The sequence below is a fragment of the Dama dama genome, chromosome 26 (assembly GCF_033118175.1).
Source record: "Dama dama isolate Ldn47 chromosome 26, ASM3311817v1, whole genome shotgun sequence".
NCBI classification, from domain to species: domain Eukaryota; kingdom Metazoa; phylum Chordata; class Mammalia; order Artiodactyla; family Cervidae; genus Dama; species Dama dama.
In genome coordinates, this window is record NC_083706.1 from 35,957,072 (window position 1) to 35,977,064 (window position 19,993).

The 19,993-nt window shown below is 42.2% G+C and overlaps 1 protein-coding gene across 2 annotated transcripts in view; it reads left to right on the forward strand.

The window, feature by feature from the left end:
* Positions 1 to 215: 215 nt before the first annotated feature.
* Positions 216 to 19,993, forward strand: part of STX11 (syntaxin 11) — a 49,587-nt gene continuing 29,809 nt past the window's right edge. Inside the window, exons 1-2 of one of the 2 annotated variants that reach the window (XM_061130035.1) lie at positions 216 to 321; positions 519 to 703. In XM_061130035.1, coding sequence (XP_060986018.1) covers positions 637 to 703 — 67 coding nt within the window. In that variant the 5' untranslated portion in view covers positions 216 to 321; positions 519 to 636. Of the gene's footprint in view, positions 322 to 518; positions 704 to 10,605; positions 10,780 to 19,993 lie in introns of those variants that run through there. The other variant, XM_061130036.1, reaches the window with a different exon arrangement.

Consider the following 19,993-nt stretch of genomic DNA (forward strand, 5'->3'; position numbering starts at 1 on the left):
ATCAATTAGGAATTTCAATTTGCAGGGGGGCATTTGTTTTGTAAATGTTTCTTTGTGACTAGGGATGTTGAGTTGTGTCAAAAGTTCCTGTTTCATAATTGACCTTTGCTGTCATCAGCCTATAGAAAAGAGGGTTTTAAGAAATCAGGTGGGGTGGCCTGCTTTCAACACCCAGAACTAGTGATGTAAGACCGTGTCAGCTGCTAGCAAGGATTCCTGCTCACCCTGGGACACATAGGAAGGTGAGGAGCTGGGGACTTGAGAGGAACATCTGTCAGCTTCTACACGGTCTCCTCAACAAGCTCATCATTCCAAGAGCAGGTATCCTCAAGGAAAGACTGTCCACTGAATCTGTGACTTCTCTACTCGGACTTCAGTCTATTTTCATTGCGTCACTTTTTTGTACTAAGCTTATCTTTAAAATACTCATCATTTAAAACACACTTGTTCGAGAAAAAAAAAAAAAACCACACTTGTTTTTTTGTGGTGCCAATATTATACTTTTATGTTTTCTTTAGCATCACGAAGGAATGCTGGTTGTGGTCTATGAACTCATAGAAATTATAGACCACCGTTGATGAAGGAATCTATCCCTTTGAAGTGTGTGTTAAAAGGAAAAATTAGACAAATAAAGACATGGAGCTGCCGCAAGGGGATGAAATGGATGATGAGGAAAAAACGAAGACCACGTCTCAACCACAAAGTAAGGCTTTTTGCTGTAGAAGCTTACAGTTTCTAAATGGATGGCACAAATTCTTCTAAATGAACAAACTATAGATGTAAAAATGTTTAGTCTATTTGTGAACACTACACCTTTGAGAACTAATTTAATTATTCAAATTCGAAAGCAGCATTGGCTAAACAGCCTGTAAAAGGCATGGCTTATTTGTTACCTTCTGTTGGTGTTTTTTTGTTTGTTTGTTTCATTTTTATCAGTTCCTCAGGACAGGGCTATGGTGCAAAAGGGATTTACCAGAAGTGAGCATTGATCAACAGTCTCATCTTAAAATACTTTTTCAAGTTGTTATGCAAAATCACAGTTGCAGAAAAATTGAGGTATTAAACAGATCAATTATGCTATCTCTAGTTCAGATTTTTTTAGCCCATTCTCTTTCACAGAGAATGTTCTGTTTGTATGCATAGAGTAGCCAACACATGCTAAACTTCAGGCCTCTTACAACAAGTATACCAGTATATCAGAGGAAAGTTTTCACTTATTTGCAATTTCTGTTAAATTGAAAATACAATGGTGTCATTTCAGGAACTATAAGCAAAGATAACATTTAACTAATACCAAAATAGTACAATTTGCACCCTCACTTTCTACCCTTTCTTGTGTACCATGCACAGAAAAATAAGTTTATTAAACAAGAAATTGCTTTTCTAAGAGAGATGTCTGTTGCATTTTTTATTTTTTGTATACTTGTATTTATTTTTTAATTTTTAAAATTTTTATTGGAGTAGAGTTGATTTATTAACACAATGTTGTGCTAGTTTCAGGCACACAGCAGAGTGAATCAGTTATACACACAGCCACTCTTTTTTAGATTCTTTTCCCATATGGGCCATTACAGAGTATTGAAAAGAGTTCTCCTTATTAGTTATCTATTTTACATATAGTAGTGTGTATATGTGCATTCTTGTTTCTTTTCTTTTTTTAGTAGTTTTTCTAAGCTTACCTTGAGTTTGATATAACAGGATGAAATAAATCATTTGCTTTGGAAAAGTTTTCTTTTTTGTTTTATCTGTGGTCTTTGAGTTACTCTTGGACACTTTTTTGTAGTTAAGAACATAACCTTTTATGTTAGACGCTAAGATTTGGATCCAGGTTCCTTTGCTTGCTGGTCCCGAGACAGTGGGCAGAAGATCTGAAGGCTCTTTTCCTCCTCGGTCAGATGAGGTTGAGTTGTGCATACCTCATACCTTGTGATGCAAATGATAAATGTTGCTTATCTTTGATATGAACCTGCCCTCAACGTGGGAGACCCAGGTTCAGTCCCCGGGTCAGGGAGATCCCCTGGAGAAGGGAATGGTCACCCACTCCATTATTCTTGCCTGGAGAATTCCATGGACAGAAGAGCCTGGGGGCTACATATAGTCCATGGGGTCACAATCAGTTGGACATGACAGAGCGACTTTGATACATTAGTATTATGGGGTTTATTTTTTTTTTTTTAATGATCTGTTGTTTGCTAATATTCGTAAGTTTAAATCTTGAGTTTCCAAGATGTCTTAATCTGTTTGGACTAAATGGTATACAAAAATACTCAGACTGAGTGTCTTATAAATGACAGAAATTTATTTCTCACAGTTTTGGAGGCTGTGAAGTCTTACATCATGGTAGTTACAAATTTGGGGTTTGATGAGAGCTTGCTTCCTGGTTCATAGATGGCTATCTTGTTGCTATATCCTCTCACAGCAGAAGGGGTGAGAGAGTTTCCTGGGGCTTCTTTTCTAAGGGTACTAATCATGTTCTTAAGGTTTCTATATTCATGACTTCATCACCTCCCAAGGTTCCACCTCCCAATACCATCACATGGGGATTGAGTTTTAACATATGAATTTTACAGGGGCAGAAACATTCAGTGTATAGGAAAGGGTTAGAAACTCTGTTCTCCTATATGCTGTGTATGTTGAATAACAATGGCTTGTTTGAAGTACTGATCTACCTATTTCCTCATATACCTTTAAAAGGCTTATTTGGGAAAAATAAATAAATATATTTTAAAAAAAGCTTATTAGATACTGGATAAATGAAACCTTAAAAAGTTACCTGTTTATAAAATCTTATTTCTGTATTTCCATAAATTGCATTTTATATAGATAATCTATATGCAAAAAGACTTGGATGTGAATCTGAGAATATTTTTCTAGTCTGAGTGTACTAGGGAAAAATTTATATCATATGACATACAACATTGTTTCTTTGAAAAGCTGACCAGTGGATTTAAATAAGAAGATGAAAATATCATCAGGGAACATTTTTCATAGACTGTGGGTATAAACATTTCAGAGCAGATTCAGGTTCTACGCTCTGGTGGCTCAGTGGAAAAGAACCTGCCTGCCAGTTCAAGAGACCTTGATTCGATCACTGGGTCAGGAAGATCTCTTAGAGAAGCAAATGGCAGTCCACTCCACTGTTGTTTGGGAAATCCCATGAACAGAGGAGCCTGGCAGGCTACAACCGATGGGGTCAAAAATGGCTGGACACTACTTAGCAACTAAACAACAATCCCTATGCTCTAGCTACCATTTAAGGATGCTGTGGCAGTTACGGTCTCAATGTGAAAGAGACGGCGCATTCAAATTAAAATAATTCAAGGAAGGTTTGTAAATAAGGGTACTATTGTAAAAGTGTGAGCAGAAAGGGAACTGAAAGGGACCTCTGGGTTGTCATATCCCAGGCCTGAGAACCATGAGTAGAGAGAGGTACCCAGAACTGAGGGAGAGGGAATCACGTAGACCAGACCACCTTAGAGGAAGTGTGAGCTTATGCTGAGGGACACAGACACGGATAGCCCTTCTGTCTAGAATAAATTCCCTGACCTCATCCCTGCTTCTGCTCTCCTGTAGGACTTCCCTTCTGGCCAAACCCAAGGAAAGCCAAAGGGCACAGGAGCCTGTTAGAATAGTTCATTCTTAGCCTCCAATTAAAAAAAAAAAAAGAATAGTCCCTCCTGGGAGTCATCAACCTCCCAGGGTTGAGAGCAGAACAGAGGGAAATAGAAAGTGGATCTTAAGGAGCAAACAGAAGATTACACACATGCTGACATCATAAAATCTAGAATTCATTTTTTTCTTGTTTTATTCATTGGTGGCAAGTGTTTGGTGGCTCAGATGGTAAAGAATCTGCCTGTAATGCAGGAGACCTGGGTTTGATCCCTGGGTCAGGAAGATCCCCTGGAGAAGGACTTGGCTACCCACTCCAGTATTCTTGCCTGGAGAATTCTGGAAAGAGTGGTCTGGCGGGGCTACAGTCCGTGGAGTCACAAAGAGTCAGACATCACTGAGCAACTAGCACTATTCATAAAATAGAGTTAAAGCTTTATAAATACGCAATAGACAGAATCCTTGTAGGAATTTTAAAGCAACTTTTTCAACAGTAGGATAAAAGAACAAAGCTTAAATTCCATGTTCTATTTTTTTCCATGTTCTGTTTTTTAAAAAAAAGTCTTTTAAAGCTACATCAGTGCTACAGACAAATTCCAAAATCTTGTTATACCCGGCGTCACCCTCTAAAATGTTCTCTCCGTGACCTGAGCTCCCCCAAGTTCCACTTGGGGCTTACATTGGTCATTTATTCATTCATTATGTAACAGATATTTATTGAGAGTCTCCAAGGTATTTTCTAGACTTTGGGTAAATAGTAATAAGGAGAATGGACACAATCTCCACTGTGAATCTGAGTATGTTTTCAAAATTTATGGTTTAGTAGGTAAATAGTTTAAAGGATGTAAAGAAAGATTTAAATAATTTATAGGGATTTTCCTGGTGGTCCAGTGGTTAAGAGTCTGTCTTCCAATGCAGGGTCCACTGGTTCTATCCCTGGTCAGCGAACTAAGATCCTGCATGCTTCATGGTGTGGCCAAAAAAAAAAAAAAAATTTAAAAAGCTTAAATAATTTATAAGTCTGTGTTCATAAAGGTAATCATCCAGAATAACAGAACCATATGCTCACCAAAAGTCCAAATTAATATCTAAACAAAATTTGGGGGAATTCACAGAGTAGCCATTTATGTATTAAAGAGCCACAGACATTTTAGACAGTGTACATCCCCCCTTCTGAAGGAGATCAAGCCAGTCAGTCTTGAGGGAAATCAATCCCGAATATTCCTTGGAAGGACTGATGCTGAAGCTGAAGCTCCAGTATTTTGTTCATTTGATGTGAAAAATTTGACTCATTGGAAAAGTGTCTGATGCTGGGAAAGATTGAGGGCAGAGGAGAAGAGGGCGTCAGAGGATGAGATGGCTGGAAAACATCACCGATGGAATGGACAAGAACTTGGGCTCATTTCGGGAGCTGGTGAGGGGCAGGGAAGCCTGGAGTGCTGCAGTCCATTGGGTTGCAAAGAGTTGGACAAGACTGGAAGACTGAACAATAACTTCCTCTCTTATTAAAGAAGGATTTTTACCTTAAACTTTAGTTATCCAGCTCTGGGAAAACTTATCCAAATATAATTAGTGAGACAAAGAATAAGCGGCTACCAGGATCTAGAAAGTGCTGTCCAACACAGTAGCTAAAGAGTTGTCTGCAATAATGGAAATGTTCTATTCTGTACTGACTGATACATTAGATACTAATAAGCACTAGTTATTATGATGACATGTCGGTAATGAGACTGATGAACTGAATTTTAAAATCTGCTTAATTTTAATTAATTTAAATTTAAAGAGCCACATGTGGCTACAATAAGAACAAGATGTACGAGGTGGGGCTTGCTGAATACAAGTTGATTCATTTAAACTCATTTCCCTTTTCTACAGAGTTAATAACAGTTATTTATTTACTCATGCAGCATCATGGGCCCAGCAGGATATCAAATAGAGAGGAAATTAAAGATAGGTTATATGAAAATTACAAGTGTTAACAAAGAAGTGGAAAATTTGGAACACTTATGCGCTGCTGTGTGAATGTAAAGTAGTGCAGCTGTTGTGGAGAACAGTATCATGATCCCAGAAGAAATAGAATTACCATTTTTTGTTGTTCAGTCACGAAGTTGTGTCCAGCTCTTTGAGATCCCGTGGACTGCAGCATGCCAGGCCTCCCTGTCCCTCAATATCTCCCGGAGTTTGCTCAGATTCATGTCCACTGACACGTCCACAACTGAGCATCATCATTTCTGCTTTCCTCCAGCAGCTTCATTCTTTCTGGAGCTCTTAGTAATTGCCCTTCGCTCTCCCCTGCTTGCATATTGGACAGCTTCCGACCTGGGGGCTCATCTTGCTACATTATGTCATTTTTGCCTTTTCATGCTGTTCATGGGGTTCTGGAGGCAAGAATGCTGCAGTGGTTTGCCATTCCCTCCTCCAGTGGACCAGGCTTTGCCAGAACGCTCCACTAGGACCCATCCATCCTGGGTGGCCCAACACAGCATGACTCATAGCTTCATTGAGCTATGCAAGCCCGTTTGCCACGACAAGGCTGTGATCCATGAAGGGGAGAATGACCATATGATCCAGCAATTCCACTTCTGGGTCTTTACCTCAGAAAAATGAAGGCAGAGACTGAAAAAAAATATTCAGTCTTTATTTATTTTTTTTTAAGTTTTCAGTCTTTAAAAGGAAGATTTTGACAGATGTTATAACATGCATAAACCTTGAAGCCATTATACAGACTGAAATAAGCCAGTTATAAAAGGACAAATATTGCACGGTTTTACTTATTTGTGGTCTCTAGAGTAGTCAGAGACAGAAAGTAAAGTGGTGGGTGCCAGGGGCTAGGGAGAGGGGGGAATGAGGAGTTGGTGTTTACTGGCTACAGAGTTGTCAGTTAGGGAAAATGAAAAAGTGCTGGAAATGGATGGTGGTGGTTGCATAACAATGTGAATGTACTTAATGTAACCGAACTTCTCATTTTTTAAATGGCCTCCGTGGTACATGTTATGTCACATATATTTTATCACAGTTTTAAAAAGATAGGTTAAACACCTGTCCTCAAGTAATTTGAAAATTAGCATAGAAAAGAGAAACGGGAGCTGGTGATTATTACATGGTGTAGGGATATAAAATGGCTATTTAAAATGTTGTATGAAAGGAGAGATTGCTCTATCGCAGAGACTGGCAGAATGCCATAAATCAACTGTACTTTAGTTTTAAAAAGTAAAATAGAATGACTATTTATAGATGATCTTCTAACACTGAGACTGAATGGGTTTATGAGCCCTTCCAGTGAGGGATCGTGGTACACAGGATGATGTATGCAGTATCCAGGGGGTGAGCCTTTATGTGGCAGATGTGCCCCTCTTCAAGTGCGTGCCCTGCTTTATCTGAGCTTTACCCTAAAGTACTAATGGCTCAGAGAATCCAGACTGGAGGGAGACTTCCCTGGTGATCCAGTGGTTAAGGCACCATGCTGTCATTGCAGGGGATTCGGGTTCCCTGGTCAGGGAATCCTTGGTCAGGGAATTAAGATACCCCCTTGCGGTGCAGTACAGCCAAAAGACAAATAAAGAAGAATTAAAAAAAAAAATCCAGACTGGAGGTGAGAGCCAACATCTCCAGAAAAATGTCTATAAATGTAGAAGACCTATCTGGGAGCCTAGTCGGGGTGGTCAGGCCAAGTGCAGAGAACCAGGTCAGTCTAGATTTTGCCATTATCAATATTTGCATCTCTTCATAATCTACTCTCTGACAACCAACTTTTTTTTTTTTTCAACTGAATCTCTCTAACCACCCCCCTCCCAACTGCAGCAATTTCTTGATACCCTGGATCTTCTGATCCATGGACCTAATATCTTTTCACATGGCCCCATCACTATCATTCATGTCCTCTCTTCTCTCCTTACTCTGTTTAGATGCCATGGTCCTGAATTATGGTTATTCCCTGGCATAGACCCTCAACACTCTGGTCTCTGTCGCCTCTATCATATTCATCTGGCAGCTCCAAACTCTGATTATCTCTGGACCTCTGCCTAATTTTACTGGTGCCCAAGTAGACACATGAGGTTCATGAAAACACAACTATACCAACTGGTCTCCCTTTACATTCATGACCCCCGATTTCAAATGAACTCTTAGTACCACTTAACCATCCGACTAGATTTTCAAAATCCATTTGCTCTCTCCCTGTCCCAAGGTGCTATTTCCTACTTTCTCCTCTCTTCTCGAACTTCCTCTTACTCCTCACTCTCAGCTAATGACCTTCCTTCTTCATTGATAATACTTGTTCCTATTTCCACATTCAGTAGCATCTGTGCCTGTACATTCTGCCTCCCCCTCTGCCATGAGGGGAGAAACCTACCTTCTCTTTTTAATCCCAGCTTTCCATCTGTGCACTGGATTCCATATCTGCTCATCTACTCAAGAGCACTGTTTTGGCAATTATCCCTTTTCTGTCTTGTCACCTTTTACTTGTCTTCTGGCTCATGCCTGTGAGCATACAAATATGTAGATCTTCTAATTTAAAAAAATTCTCCCTTGACCATACATTTCCTTCCAGATATTGCTCCATTTCTCTTTCTCCATTTACTCTCTTGTTATTCTCTCTGGGCTCCACAGAAACATTGGTCATCACACACCACAGAACCCGTATCAATTTCACCATCTACCTCCATATGGCTAAGCCCATTGCTCAGTTTTCAATCTTAATTTTATCCACCTTAGCAGCATTTGATAAGATTGACCACTCTTGAAATATTTTTTTTCATTTGGCATCTGGAACTTTCTGCATCACTTTACCTCCTCTCCCACTGATTACACCTTCTCATCCTCCTTTCTTGTTCTTCATCTTCCTGACCTCTAAACTTTGGAGTACCCTATGACTCAGACTTCAGACATCTAAATTCTGTGTCCTGAAGACTTCCAGATTGAAACCAACATCCCAGACTCACCAATCCAACTGATACTTTTGACAACTTAACACTCCAAACTTCAAGTATCCGAAATGGAGCTGTTAGTCCCCACAAACCTCCCCTCCCCTCCCTCAGTCCCCACAAGTTGCTTCCCAGGCAGTCTCCTCATCTTAGTCTAATCACGAATCAGCCATGGGTGTAGATGTGTCTTCCTGTCCCCAATCCCCCCTCTCTCCTCCCTCCCCACCCCATCCCTCCAGGCTGTCCCAGTGCACTGGCTTTTGAGTGCCCTGTTTCCTGCATCGAACTTGGACTGGTCATCTATTTCACATATGGTAATATACATGTTTCAGTGCTATTCTCTCAAATCATCCCACCCTCACCTTCTCCCACAGAGTCCAAAAGTCTGTTCTTTACATCTGTGTCTCTTTTGCTATCTTGCATATAGGGTCCTTGTTACCATCTTCCTAAATTCCATATGTGTATATTGGTGCTTTTCTTTCTGACTTACTTCACTCTGTATAATAGGTTCCAGTTTCATCCACCTCATTAGAACTGACTCAAATGTATTCTTTTTAATAGCTGAGTAGTATTCCACAACTTTCTTATCCATTTGTCTGCTGATGGACATCTAGGTTGCTTCCATGTAGAAGGCACATTCTAAACCACTGGAAGTCCCTAAACTTAATTTTTTTCAAATGGTTTTAGATTTACAGAAAAAAATTACAAAGATAATAAGAGAGTTTCCATAAATCTTGTTCCCATTTCCCCCTATTATTATCGTTGTACAATTAAATATGGTACATCATCATAACTCATGTACTAATCTTAATATTGTAACAGAAGTCCATACTTTATTCATATTTCCTTAGTTTTTACTGAAAAGCCTTTTCCTGTCCACAAACATTTAGTTGTCAGCTTTCCTTAGGATGCTCTAGGCTATAGCAGTTTTTCACACTTTCTTTGTTTTTTATGATACTCACATCTTTCAGAAATATTCAGTTCAGTTAAGTTCAGTCGCTCAGCCGTGTCCGACTCTTTGTGACCCCATGGACTGCAGCACACCAGGCTTCCCTGTCCATCACCAACTTCCAGAGCTTACTCACACTCATGTCCATCCAGTCGGTAATGCCATCCAACCATCTCATCCTCTGTCATCCCCTTCTCCTTCTGCCTTCAATCTTTCCCAGCATCAGGGTCTTTTCAAATGAGTCAGTTCTCCACATCAGTTGGCCAAAGTATTGGAGTTTCAGCTTCAGCCTAGTTTGTAATCTAATACTACTTTATCTTGTTCAAATTGCTCCTCCTCTGGCTGTGGGAGCTCTTTCGGTCGACTCCTGCATTTCTTTGACATTCCCCATCAACGCAGATAATTTTCATCCCCCTTCTTGAGCACTTTCTAACTTTTAAGCCTCAGGTTTATTCAAGATACCACTAACCTCCCATGACAAGCACTTTATCTGTCCATCTTTCCTCACTGGAATTCCAGGTCTTTGCGGGTAATGTCTTGGCGGTGCTTTAGACCACACAGCATCCTCATCGCCTGTGTGGACGCTGGGTTGGTACTGAATGAATGAAAGAACGAACCGGACTGGTGTTTAAAAGCTCACAGGAAAGGGGTGAATTGGAGTGGGTTCTGGGAAGAAGATACTCAGCCTCGGGGTGACTCGCAGCCCCCCTGCCGGCCGCCTACGGGTTAGGCACAGGTGTAGGGCCGGCCACAGTCCCCCCGCACTGAGAACGGCGCGGGAAACACACCTGCACGGCCCGCAAACGTCACCAGCGCAGGGGGATCCCCGGGGAAAGTCCAGCGCTTTTGGGCCACCCCCGCCCCCCGGCTTTCAGGGGGGCCTCCAAGGAAGAGGAGGCTAGGGAACGCGGTGAAGTGCCCCGGGCGGCACGCTTGGCGGCTGGTCCTCGTCGCCCCCGCGCAGAACATCCGGGGCGCACGCGAGGGAGAGGAGGCTGGAGCGGGTCGGCCCGGCTGCCGGGGTCCGGAAAGCACAGGCTCGCGGCGGGGAGGGGCGGGGCGGGGAGCCGGCGCCCGGGGGCGGGGCCTGGTCCCCAGCTGTGGGTGCTTCCGACGCCCCAGGGCCCGGGCGGGCGCCCAGATGCGGCGGCGGCGGCGCGGAGCTCGGGCGGCCCGGGAGGAGCCGCGGGAGGCGCCGGGAGCCCGTCGATCGGGAGTCGAGCCGCAGGTTTCCATCCCCGCTGGGACGCGCGCCCACTGGAGACGGCCCCTGGGGTCGCCCGCGCGGCCCCGTTCCTGGTTCGTGTTTCTCTCCTTGGGGATGCTTTTCTCTCTTCCAGTAGAGGCTGAGCGCTGTAGGCGTGCGGCCGCAGGGGTACTCGCTCGCTCGGGGACAGAGGGATGCCTTCGGGGAGGGGGCACCTCGGGTCCCTCGCTGCCTGTTCACGTCGGGGGACGCGGCCTTTGGGTCTCTAATTCGGAGAGGAGTGATTGTTTTTTCCACCTAATGGACAAGGTCTGCGCATTTAGGGCTTCTTAGAAATTACTTCACGGACATCTGTTGGTAGGCTTCCTTTATACGGTATCCACCCAAGACTGCTTTTGTTTTTTCAGTCGAAAGGCTGAAGTTTGAGGGGATTGTGTTTGTTTTTTGAATTAGAAGGGGCATGACTTCGATCACCTCTTCACTTCCTATTAGGTTGCATTTTCTGACCAACTTGGCAGTATGACTTAGGAGCAAAGAAATACAGAGACGTCGTACCGCCTTGAAATCGTTCCTTCCCAGCCCACAGAAGACTTTTTTTCTTTCCTTTTTTTGTTTTCAGTAGAATGCAGCGCCTAGGTGCTCCACACCGTCCAGAGTTGGAATTCTAGGCTCGGCTCCCAGTGCCCGCGATCTCTATTACTTCCGGTGGTTCTCACGCACTTGTTGAAGCCGTTTCTCAGCAAAGGGAGGAGTTGTTATTTCGGGTATCCAAAAATGAGTCACAGAGCTGCTCTCTTACATGTGAGACTTTGTTAATGAACTTTTGAAAAGTGAGGTTTGCTCTGGCTGTATTTAAAATAAGACTAAGATGTGAAATGCAGGGGCTGATAAACTGGAACTGGTTGTATAGGAAGTAATAAAGTTTTGTTTCCAAGAGCGCCTGGGTGGTACCCCATACCAGCTAGGCTCACCAGGCTGATGTAAGATAACCATTAAAATCATGTGCTTTGCCACAGAGGCCCAAGAGAAATTTAATTTCGTTATTCAATAACTGGTTTGTTATTGCTTTCACTGGGATGGTGTGGTGGAAACATGTCATGTTACATAGTGACTGTAATGTCATGCTGAATCGAAATCTTTTAGACAGTTTGACTTTATAAATTAGTGCCATGTAAAAATTGTGAAGATGGTGGATACCCCTTGGGGCTGAGAAACTAAAATGTTGAACCTGATAAGTCTTATGGCAGCTGGATAGAGACACAGTAGAGACGTGGACAGCATCACTGTTGGAGTTGAGTTGAATTCAGCCCAGCAAACAGTTATTGGGCACCTTCTTTGTGCCAGTCTCTTTATCGAGCTCTGGTTATACAATTGAGAATAAGACAGGATCTTGCTGACAAGGACCCTAAAGACCAGTGTAGAAGGCTGGCAAATCCACTAGAAAATCCAGTAGAAGGAGTTGAGTGCAATGACAGATCTATGCCCACAGTTGAGCCTCTGTCCCAATGTGACTGAAGTTCCTGCAGCTCTGGGATTCTGAATGAAGTGGGTTATCATTGCTGGAAGAATGATGAGGGTTTGTGTTTAATCAGCCTGTTGAGCTTATTCAGTCAGTGTTTTATTCAATAAGTGATTTAAAAATATGTTCATTAGAAAGACATGCTTTTTAGAGATTTTTTTTTAAATTAACCACATTTCAAATTATCTAGTAACCATGTAAAAATAAGTCCAGTCTGTTATTACCCCTAGATAACCACAGACATTTTTAAAGTGACTAATTAATAGCTAATAACATTACAACACCATAGTGAAACAACTTTCTGATCATTGTTTTTACAGTTCAGATCAATCTTTTCTAACACGTTATAGCTGTGTAACTCAACATGAGTAAATCCACTGTTGGGACTGAAATCTACTGAGGTGCTTTTTGAACCTAATACCAAAATAGATCCAGTTTCTCCAATTCCGTAAGATATCCACCCACTGAGGGAAACAGTGCTAAATTTGACACAAATTTTTCTTAGTTTCCACACTTTATTTCTCTTTCAAGAGCCTCAAAATTACTTTTTCTATGAGAAAATGTTGAGTGTGATCTTCATCAATGTACTTCTTGAATTTGGCACAGGCTTCTGTCATGATAAGTTTTAGGGAGTAGGTATTGATGAAATAATGAACCTTAATGTAAGAGGAGGATTTGTCATCCAATGGAGGGATAGATGACCCAGCAGAAGGATCAACCTGTTCAAGGTGGACACTGGCTGGGGAGAGGGATCGAGAGACAGACTGGGTCAGATCACATAGGCCCATATGTCATGTAAGAGCTTTGAGTTTACCCTATAAAGGACTTTAATCATGTGAATGATATTATCAGATTCATCTGTGTTTGGAAAAGCCAACTTTGACTCAAGATAGAGAATAGGTTGGATGAGCGTGGCACTAGCCTTTGGGTGACATGAAGGAGATTGTTGTAATATTCAAGATGAGAAATTAAAGAAGCCTTGAGTCAAGCAGTGACAGTGAGGAACGGAAAAGAGGGAAAGAGCTGAGAGGTGTTTAGTAGGTGGAATCTGGCCCGGAACCCAGAAATGGCAGTGAGAGGGAGGGAGGAGGTTGGGATGACTCCCGCATTTCTAGTTAATGACTAAGATAGGAAGATAAACAGAAGAGTAGGCTTGGTTTCAAGGATAATGAGGACCTCATAAAGGGTTTGGCATATAGTCAGTACTCATAAAACATTTTTGAAGGAATACTAATAACAGCTAACATTTATTGAGTGCATATTATGTTCTAGGCACTATTCTAGGCTCATTATGTGAATCAAGTCTTTCACTCCTTATTGCAATCCTCTGAGATAGGTACTGTTGTTAACTATGTTTGACTGGTGCAAAAAGTGCAGTGTTAGTTATTGTCAGAGCCAGGAATTGATCCTGAGCATCTTTGACTCCAGAACTTGCTTGTATTCTTTTATTATTTTTTATGTTTAGAATGTTTACTGACATAACTAAATACTAACAGTCTATTACTGAGTTATAGACTATGAATAGCATGCTCTTGACTCTAAAAAAATGTTCATATGTACATGTACATTTATAAAGCAGTTTAGAAAGCAATACATCAAAACGCAGAGCTTGCTTGTATCCTTTTGTTTGTTTGGGTTTTGTTTTGTTTTGTTTTCCTTGCTTGTGTTCTTACCACTCTGCTCTGATAGGCTGTCTTTATGAATGAATGAGTGATGTTTTGGACACTGTGGTAAACTCAAATTGGAGTCATTCTCCTGATTCTGACAATCCTCCCGCAGCCAGGAATAGCCCAGTACATGAGATGGCTCCCAGGGGTCCCACTGTGCTGTCCCTCTGCCCCTCCCGTTACCCCAAGAAGTACCTGGTTGGTCTAAGAATAAGCTTAGCTTAATCAGAGCATTTCTCCTGAGAATTTAAAATATTTTAGTGGAGATTTAACATGTCTGAAGGTTCCCAGAGCTTCCACAGCTGTGTCCTCAGAGGCACCTCAGTTATTGCCCTTCCCAAAGCCCTAGATGTACAATATTATGTTTCCTGCTTGTGCATGCATGCTAAGTCACTTTGGTCGTGTCCGACTCTTTGCAGCCCCAGGGACCGTGCCCACCAGGCTCCTCTGTCCACAGAATTCTCCAGGCAATACTGAAGGGAGTTTCCATTTCCTCCTCCAGGGGATCTTCCTGACCCAGGGATCAAACTCGCATCTCCTATGGCTCCTGTATTGGCAGACAGATTCTTTACCACTGAGCCACCTGGGAAGCCGCTTGTGTTTCTTAGATGCTCAATGTTTTGTAGCTAAGATGTGTAGTATGCCTCCCATGGGGAAGCAGAAAGGCTGGCCAGGGGATATACATCATCTACTGAGCAGGGTCTGATCGTAGAAGATTTACTAACAGATGCACTTAGGTCCATAACAGCTCCAGATCTTACAGTCTTGGTTTATCATCTGTTTTCTGAGGCCTGTTTTGCTTTGGTTTTACCCGAAACCAGGTAATTACCAACCCCTCCTGCTTCTAACTTTCAGAATCTTGGTCAGTTGAAGCTGGCGCCACTGTTTCCCGTTTCCTTGATTTAAGCTAGGCAAAATGATTCAAGTTTCCTGGGTTTGGGCTGTCATTTTTATTTACAGGTCCATTCGTTTGGTCCTGATAAATATATTTTTCACTATCAAACCCCGAAATCTGACCCCACCTCTTCACTATTCTCTTCGGCTCATGATTCACTCTCTTTTGACTTGGAACAATTCTCTGATTGTTGTCCAGCAAGCAAGGTCTAAATCCCTTTTTCCTCAACGGCCTCTCCTTTGGACCATGTAAGGTTTATAGACATTGAATTAATGTTGTTCCTAAATGAATGGCAACCCACTCCAGTACCCTTGCCTGGAAAATCCCGTGGAATGAGGAGCCTGGTAGGCTACAGTCCATGGGGTCGCAAAGAGTCGGACACGACTGAGCGACTTTACTTACTTACTTACTTAAATGAATCAGCAAACTCACTTAAGTTTGAAATTATAAAATGCTCAAGTATCTTAACACTTGAAGCTTTGAAATGTTTTCTCCATGCATGAACAAAATGTTTCATTCAGCATTGCTTTAGATTTACCAGGAAATCTCGATATTTATAGTTTTCCATTATATGAAACTGACATAAAGCCTTCTGATATAATCCAGTCCATGTGTTTACCCCTTGGTCTAAATTCCTATATGCCTGCCTGTTACTCATTCAGTGTTCAGAGAATAAGAAAGGGAAGGGTTTTGGTTAATATTTCATGTGGGTTTGTCTGGCCTTCTCATTTCCACTGTGGTTTTCCTGAGTGCAGAGAATTGCCAGAGTTAATGGCTCTTGTAGGTCTCAGCCTCCTCTGAGTTCTAACTATTCTGTGACTTTTGCTGATCATGAAACCATCTGTCAGAGTAAGTTTGCTGGTCACTCCGTCTGAGTTTCTGGATACCAGACACTATTTGTGTATCTCACTCAAGTTCTTTGTAAAACTCAATAATTTGATTATTTTTAGTAGGAAGAAGTTTTAGGATTAGTAATTTTCATTTATCTTTCTTGAGCTAATTGAATGTTTTCAGTTAGTTTATATACTTTTTTTCTTTCTAGTGGATGCAATATCAAGGTAATATAGAAAGTACAAGTTGCTTAGTAAAGTGTTCCCCATTTTGTATACCCAATTGTTTCACTCATTTCTCTATTCAAAGATAAAGGACATTTCATGCTCATTGCATAACTTGTTGGGTAATAATGTAAATTCTGACTTTTTACAGTAGTGGAAATGGCTCAATTGCTATCTTCACATGGAAAAAGAGGGAACAAGGATTGTTCTCACTTTTGTTTCAGAGTTGCATCAATGCATGTCTCATTCCTGGTTTTGCTTTTAATTTCTGTTATGTGCCTGGGTGTACTGATTAGTGACACAAATCTGTTGATTTGAGATAAAGTCAAGCACATTGTGTAAGCGGAATTCTATAATATTAGTAGATATCCCCCTTCTTTTACCCCTCTTACCCGATTATTACGTGGCTAAACCAACCTACAGTGATGTCAGTTGACAGAATTATACAGTTCTTCGTTACTTACAAAGTAATCTCATAGATATTTTCTCTTTTAATTCTCATAAAACTCTGGCAAAACAGATATAACACGTATTATTGTTTTCTGTATTTTAATTGTGTAGATGAGGAAGAAAACCACGGGAGAGATTAAGTAACCACCCAGCATTACCTGAGAAGTAAGGTGCAGAGGCCCCATGCACTGTGATGTTATTACTTGACTAAAAGAGGCAAGTTTCCTCTTCTGACATTAGGTCAAGCTTCCTGGGAACAGACTCTGAGATTTGCACATGAGAAACTGATTGGGAGGTGCTCTGAGAGGACTGGGCTGGGGGAGAGGAGAGCAGGAATGTGCAGATGGAAGAATGAACTGCAGTGCAGGTACAAGGGTGGTCTTCACAGTGGGAAACCTTGGAGGTGGGATGGCCCTTCAGAATTGTAATGCCATCCTGAAGCATGGGGGCTGGTCATTGTATCCCTGGCATCAACTTGTCATTCGATGTGGGCTATATCCAGGCAGAAGTGTGTAATGTTGGGCCAAACAACTCCCTTTATTTAGTCAAAGGCAGTTCCTGGAGCTGTGACCCTTCTACAGTCAACGTTCCTGGCAGCTGAGGAGCAAGGGCCTTGGGGATGTGAGTATCCCATCAATCACTGCATTTCTCCAGAAGGCAGCGTTCTCCTCCATGAGGGCTTTGCCATGTCTTTCTGAGCCAGACTTGCCCTGCTAAGTGGAGCCCAAAAGCTGGGGTTTTGTCCAAGACCCTGAAGGATATGGAAGAGCTGATCAGAGATCAAGAAAATAGTAGTCTTAATCCTGGGAAGATTATGAGCAGAAGAGTCAGAAGATTATGAGCAGGTGAGGGTCGGCCAGGATGAGTAGAGAAGGGTGCATCACAGAGAAGGCTAACCAAACACGCAGGCTGTTCAAACAATGGACAGAAGAGCTGGTCTTTCCTGTAATTCAAGACTTTACTGTATTTGAATTAGTACTTACTAATTCAAGTATTGGCCACCTGATGTGAAGAGCTGACTCATTGGAAAAGACCCTGAAGGTGGGAAAGATTGAAGGCAGGAGAAGGGGATGACAGAGGATGAGATGGTTGGATGGCATCACGGATTCAATGGACATGAGTTTGAGCAAGCTCCCGAGATGGTGAAGGACAAGGGAGTGGTGTGCTGCAGTCCGTGAGATCCCAAAGAGTCAGACACCAGTTAGCGACTGAACAAGGGCAGCAACAAGGCTTTACCATTGTTAAATGGTAAACAATTTTATTAGGCTCTATTTATTAGGCTGTCTGGAGGGCTACAGTCCATGGGGTCACAAAGAGTTGGACACGACTGAGTGACTAACACATACATTTATTAGGCAACATTTTCTCTCCCTTCTCTCCCTCCTCCCCTCTCCCTTTTTTAAAAGCCTTTGAAAGGCCCCAAATCAGTCCAGTGAACCTCAATGTGTAGCCTGTAGATTATAAGATCAGAATTGCCTGGGATATTTTAAAACATGCCCCACAAACAAGCAACAAAAAGAAAACAGAAAAGGAAGTCCGGGTTTACATTCAAGATTTACTAGAGTAGGATCTTTAATAGTGGAAACCATGAATTGACATTTTCAACCCATTTTCCACAGATGATTTTGATCTGTGCTATAGTTCAAGTACCATTGCCTGGAACTCTTATGCCCTTGATGGTGACCAAGCCTATTGGGATTTTTCAGATTAGCAAAAAGTCACAGGAACTATGGAGCAGAGGAGCACCTGAACCTTAATCCCAGCAGGATAGAATCAGTGATATTCACTGTTTGTCCTTTATAGCATATTCCTGGCTTGGCCACCAAAGAGCCTGGCCCAAATTCCCTGGCTGGCTTCCAGCTGGGATTGCTTGAGAGAGGAGTTTCTAGCTTGGCCTCTTACTATCTTGATAACTGGGGGAGAGATGCCAAATTCCTGGAATAGTTGTAGATAAAAAGCTTGGGGGTGGAGAGTGAATCAGTGAATTTATAGGAATCAGTAATTTCTAGGAGAATAAGGAGGTTCCAGAAAATCTTATGCCAAATGAAACTTTGAGGTGCTGTCTTAAAGCTTTAAATGACCATCTAATAGAATGAGATAGATAACTATGATAGGAAAATATATTACCTGATTCATTGAAATAGGGAATAATTATTTCCCTGGTGGCTCAGACGGTAAAGAATCCACCTGCAATATGGGAGACCTGGGTTTGATCCCTGGGTTGGGAAGATCCCCTGGAACGGGGAATGGCAACCCACTCCAGTATTCTTGCCTGGAGAATCCCCATGGACAGAGGGGCCTGTCACACTATAGTTCATGAGGTCGCAAGGAGTTGGACACAACTGAGCAATTAAGCACAGCACAGCACAGCACATTTTTCTTCAAAGGGAAAAGCATGGATTTTGAGTCAGGTCATTGCAGGAAATATTAGTCACCTAAAGAGTAGTCTGATAAACTCCTAGCAAATTTTGATATGTTTTGTTCATCTTTGCAGCACCAAATTGCTCTAGTTCCTATAGCTTCAGTGGTCTGGGTTGTCTCTGCCTGGTCCCTTCGCCTTTTCTTGGCTCAGCAAACTCCTGATAAACCATTTAGAAGCATCCAGTTGAGTTCTCTGGAGAAGGCACTGGCAGCCCACTCCAGTACTCTTGCCTGAGAAAATCCCATGGACAGAGGAGCCTGGTAGGCTGCAGTCCATGGGGTCGCTAAGAGTTGGACATGACTGAGTGACTTCACTTTCACTTTTCACTTTCATGCATTGGAGAAGGAAATGGCAACCCACTCCAGTGTTCTTGCCTGGAGAATCCCAGGGACGGGGGAGCCTGGTGGGCTGCCGTCTCTGGGGTCGCACAGAGTCGGACACAACTGAAGTGACTTAGCAGCAGCAGCCGCAGTTGAGTTCTCCATCTTCCAGTGAGTTCAGAAAGTACACCCATCTATTCCTCTATTCTTACATTTATTATTATCCTTCTACCAGCCTGTCCTCTTTTTTTTTTTTTTTTTTTGGGGGGGCTGCAACTTGAAGCATAGCATGTGGGATATTGGTTCCTCCACCAGGGATTGAACCTACTTCCCTGAATTGGAAGGGTCGAGTCATAACCACTGGACTACCGGGAAAGTCTCTTGTCTTCTTCATCTTGAAGATAAGGAGTGTCACTTCCTCTTTGTGTACAAGAGACCTAGCTTCATCAGAAATGGTTGAAAGAAATAACCAGTCTGGCAAGCATAGTTATTCAACAGATATTTACTGAGGTTCTGCTATGAGCTTGACCCTCGAGGGCACGTGGCAAACACAGTAAGTACAGCCCTTGACCCCGTGGAGCTTATTGGCCAACAAAGAAGATAAGCAATGAAACAAGTAACAATAGAAAATAATGAATGTCAGGAAAGAGGAAGTATCATGGAACCAGCAACCCAGCTTAGTCTCGGGTCAGAGAAAGTTTCCCATTCTTAGGGAACACAGTTTATATAAAAAATAGAATCTGTGAACCTGGCTCTGGTTCTAAGACAAGGGACCTCTTTTTAAATAAAGAAAGATCTTTTGTTCTACCTAGTTCAGAATTGACCAGTCCTTCACACACATGTGTGTTTGCGAGCACACACACTGGCAAAGATAGAACAAGAAAGTGACTCCATTTTTTTTTTTTTTTCCTTTTTTGGCTGCATGGCATGTAGGGTCTTAGTTCCCTAACCAGGGATTGAACCTGCACCCCCTGCATT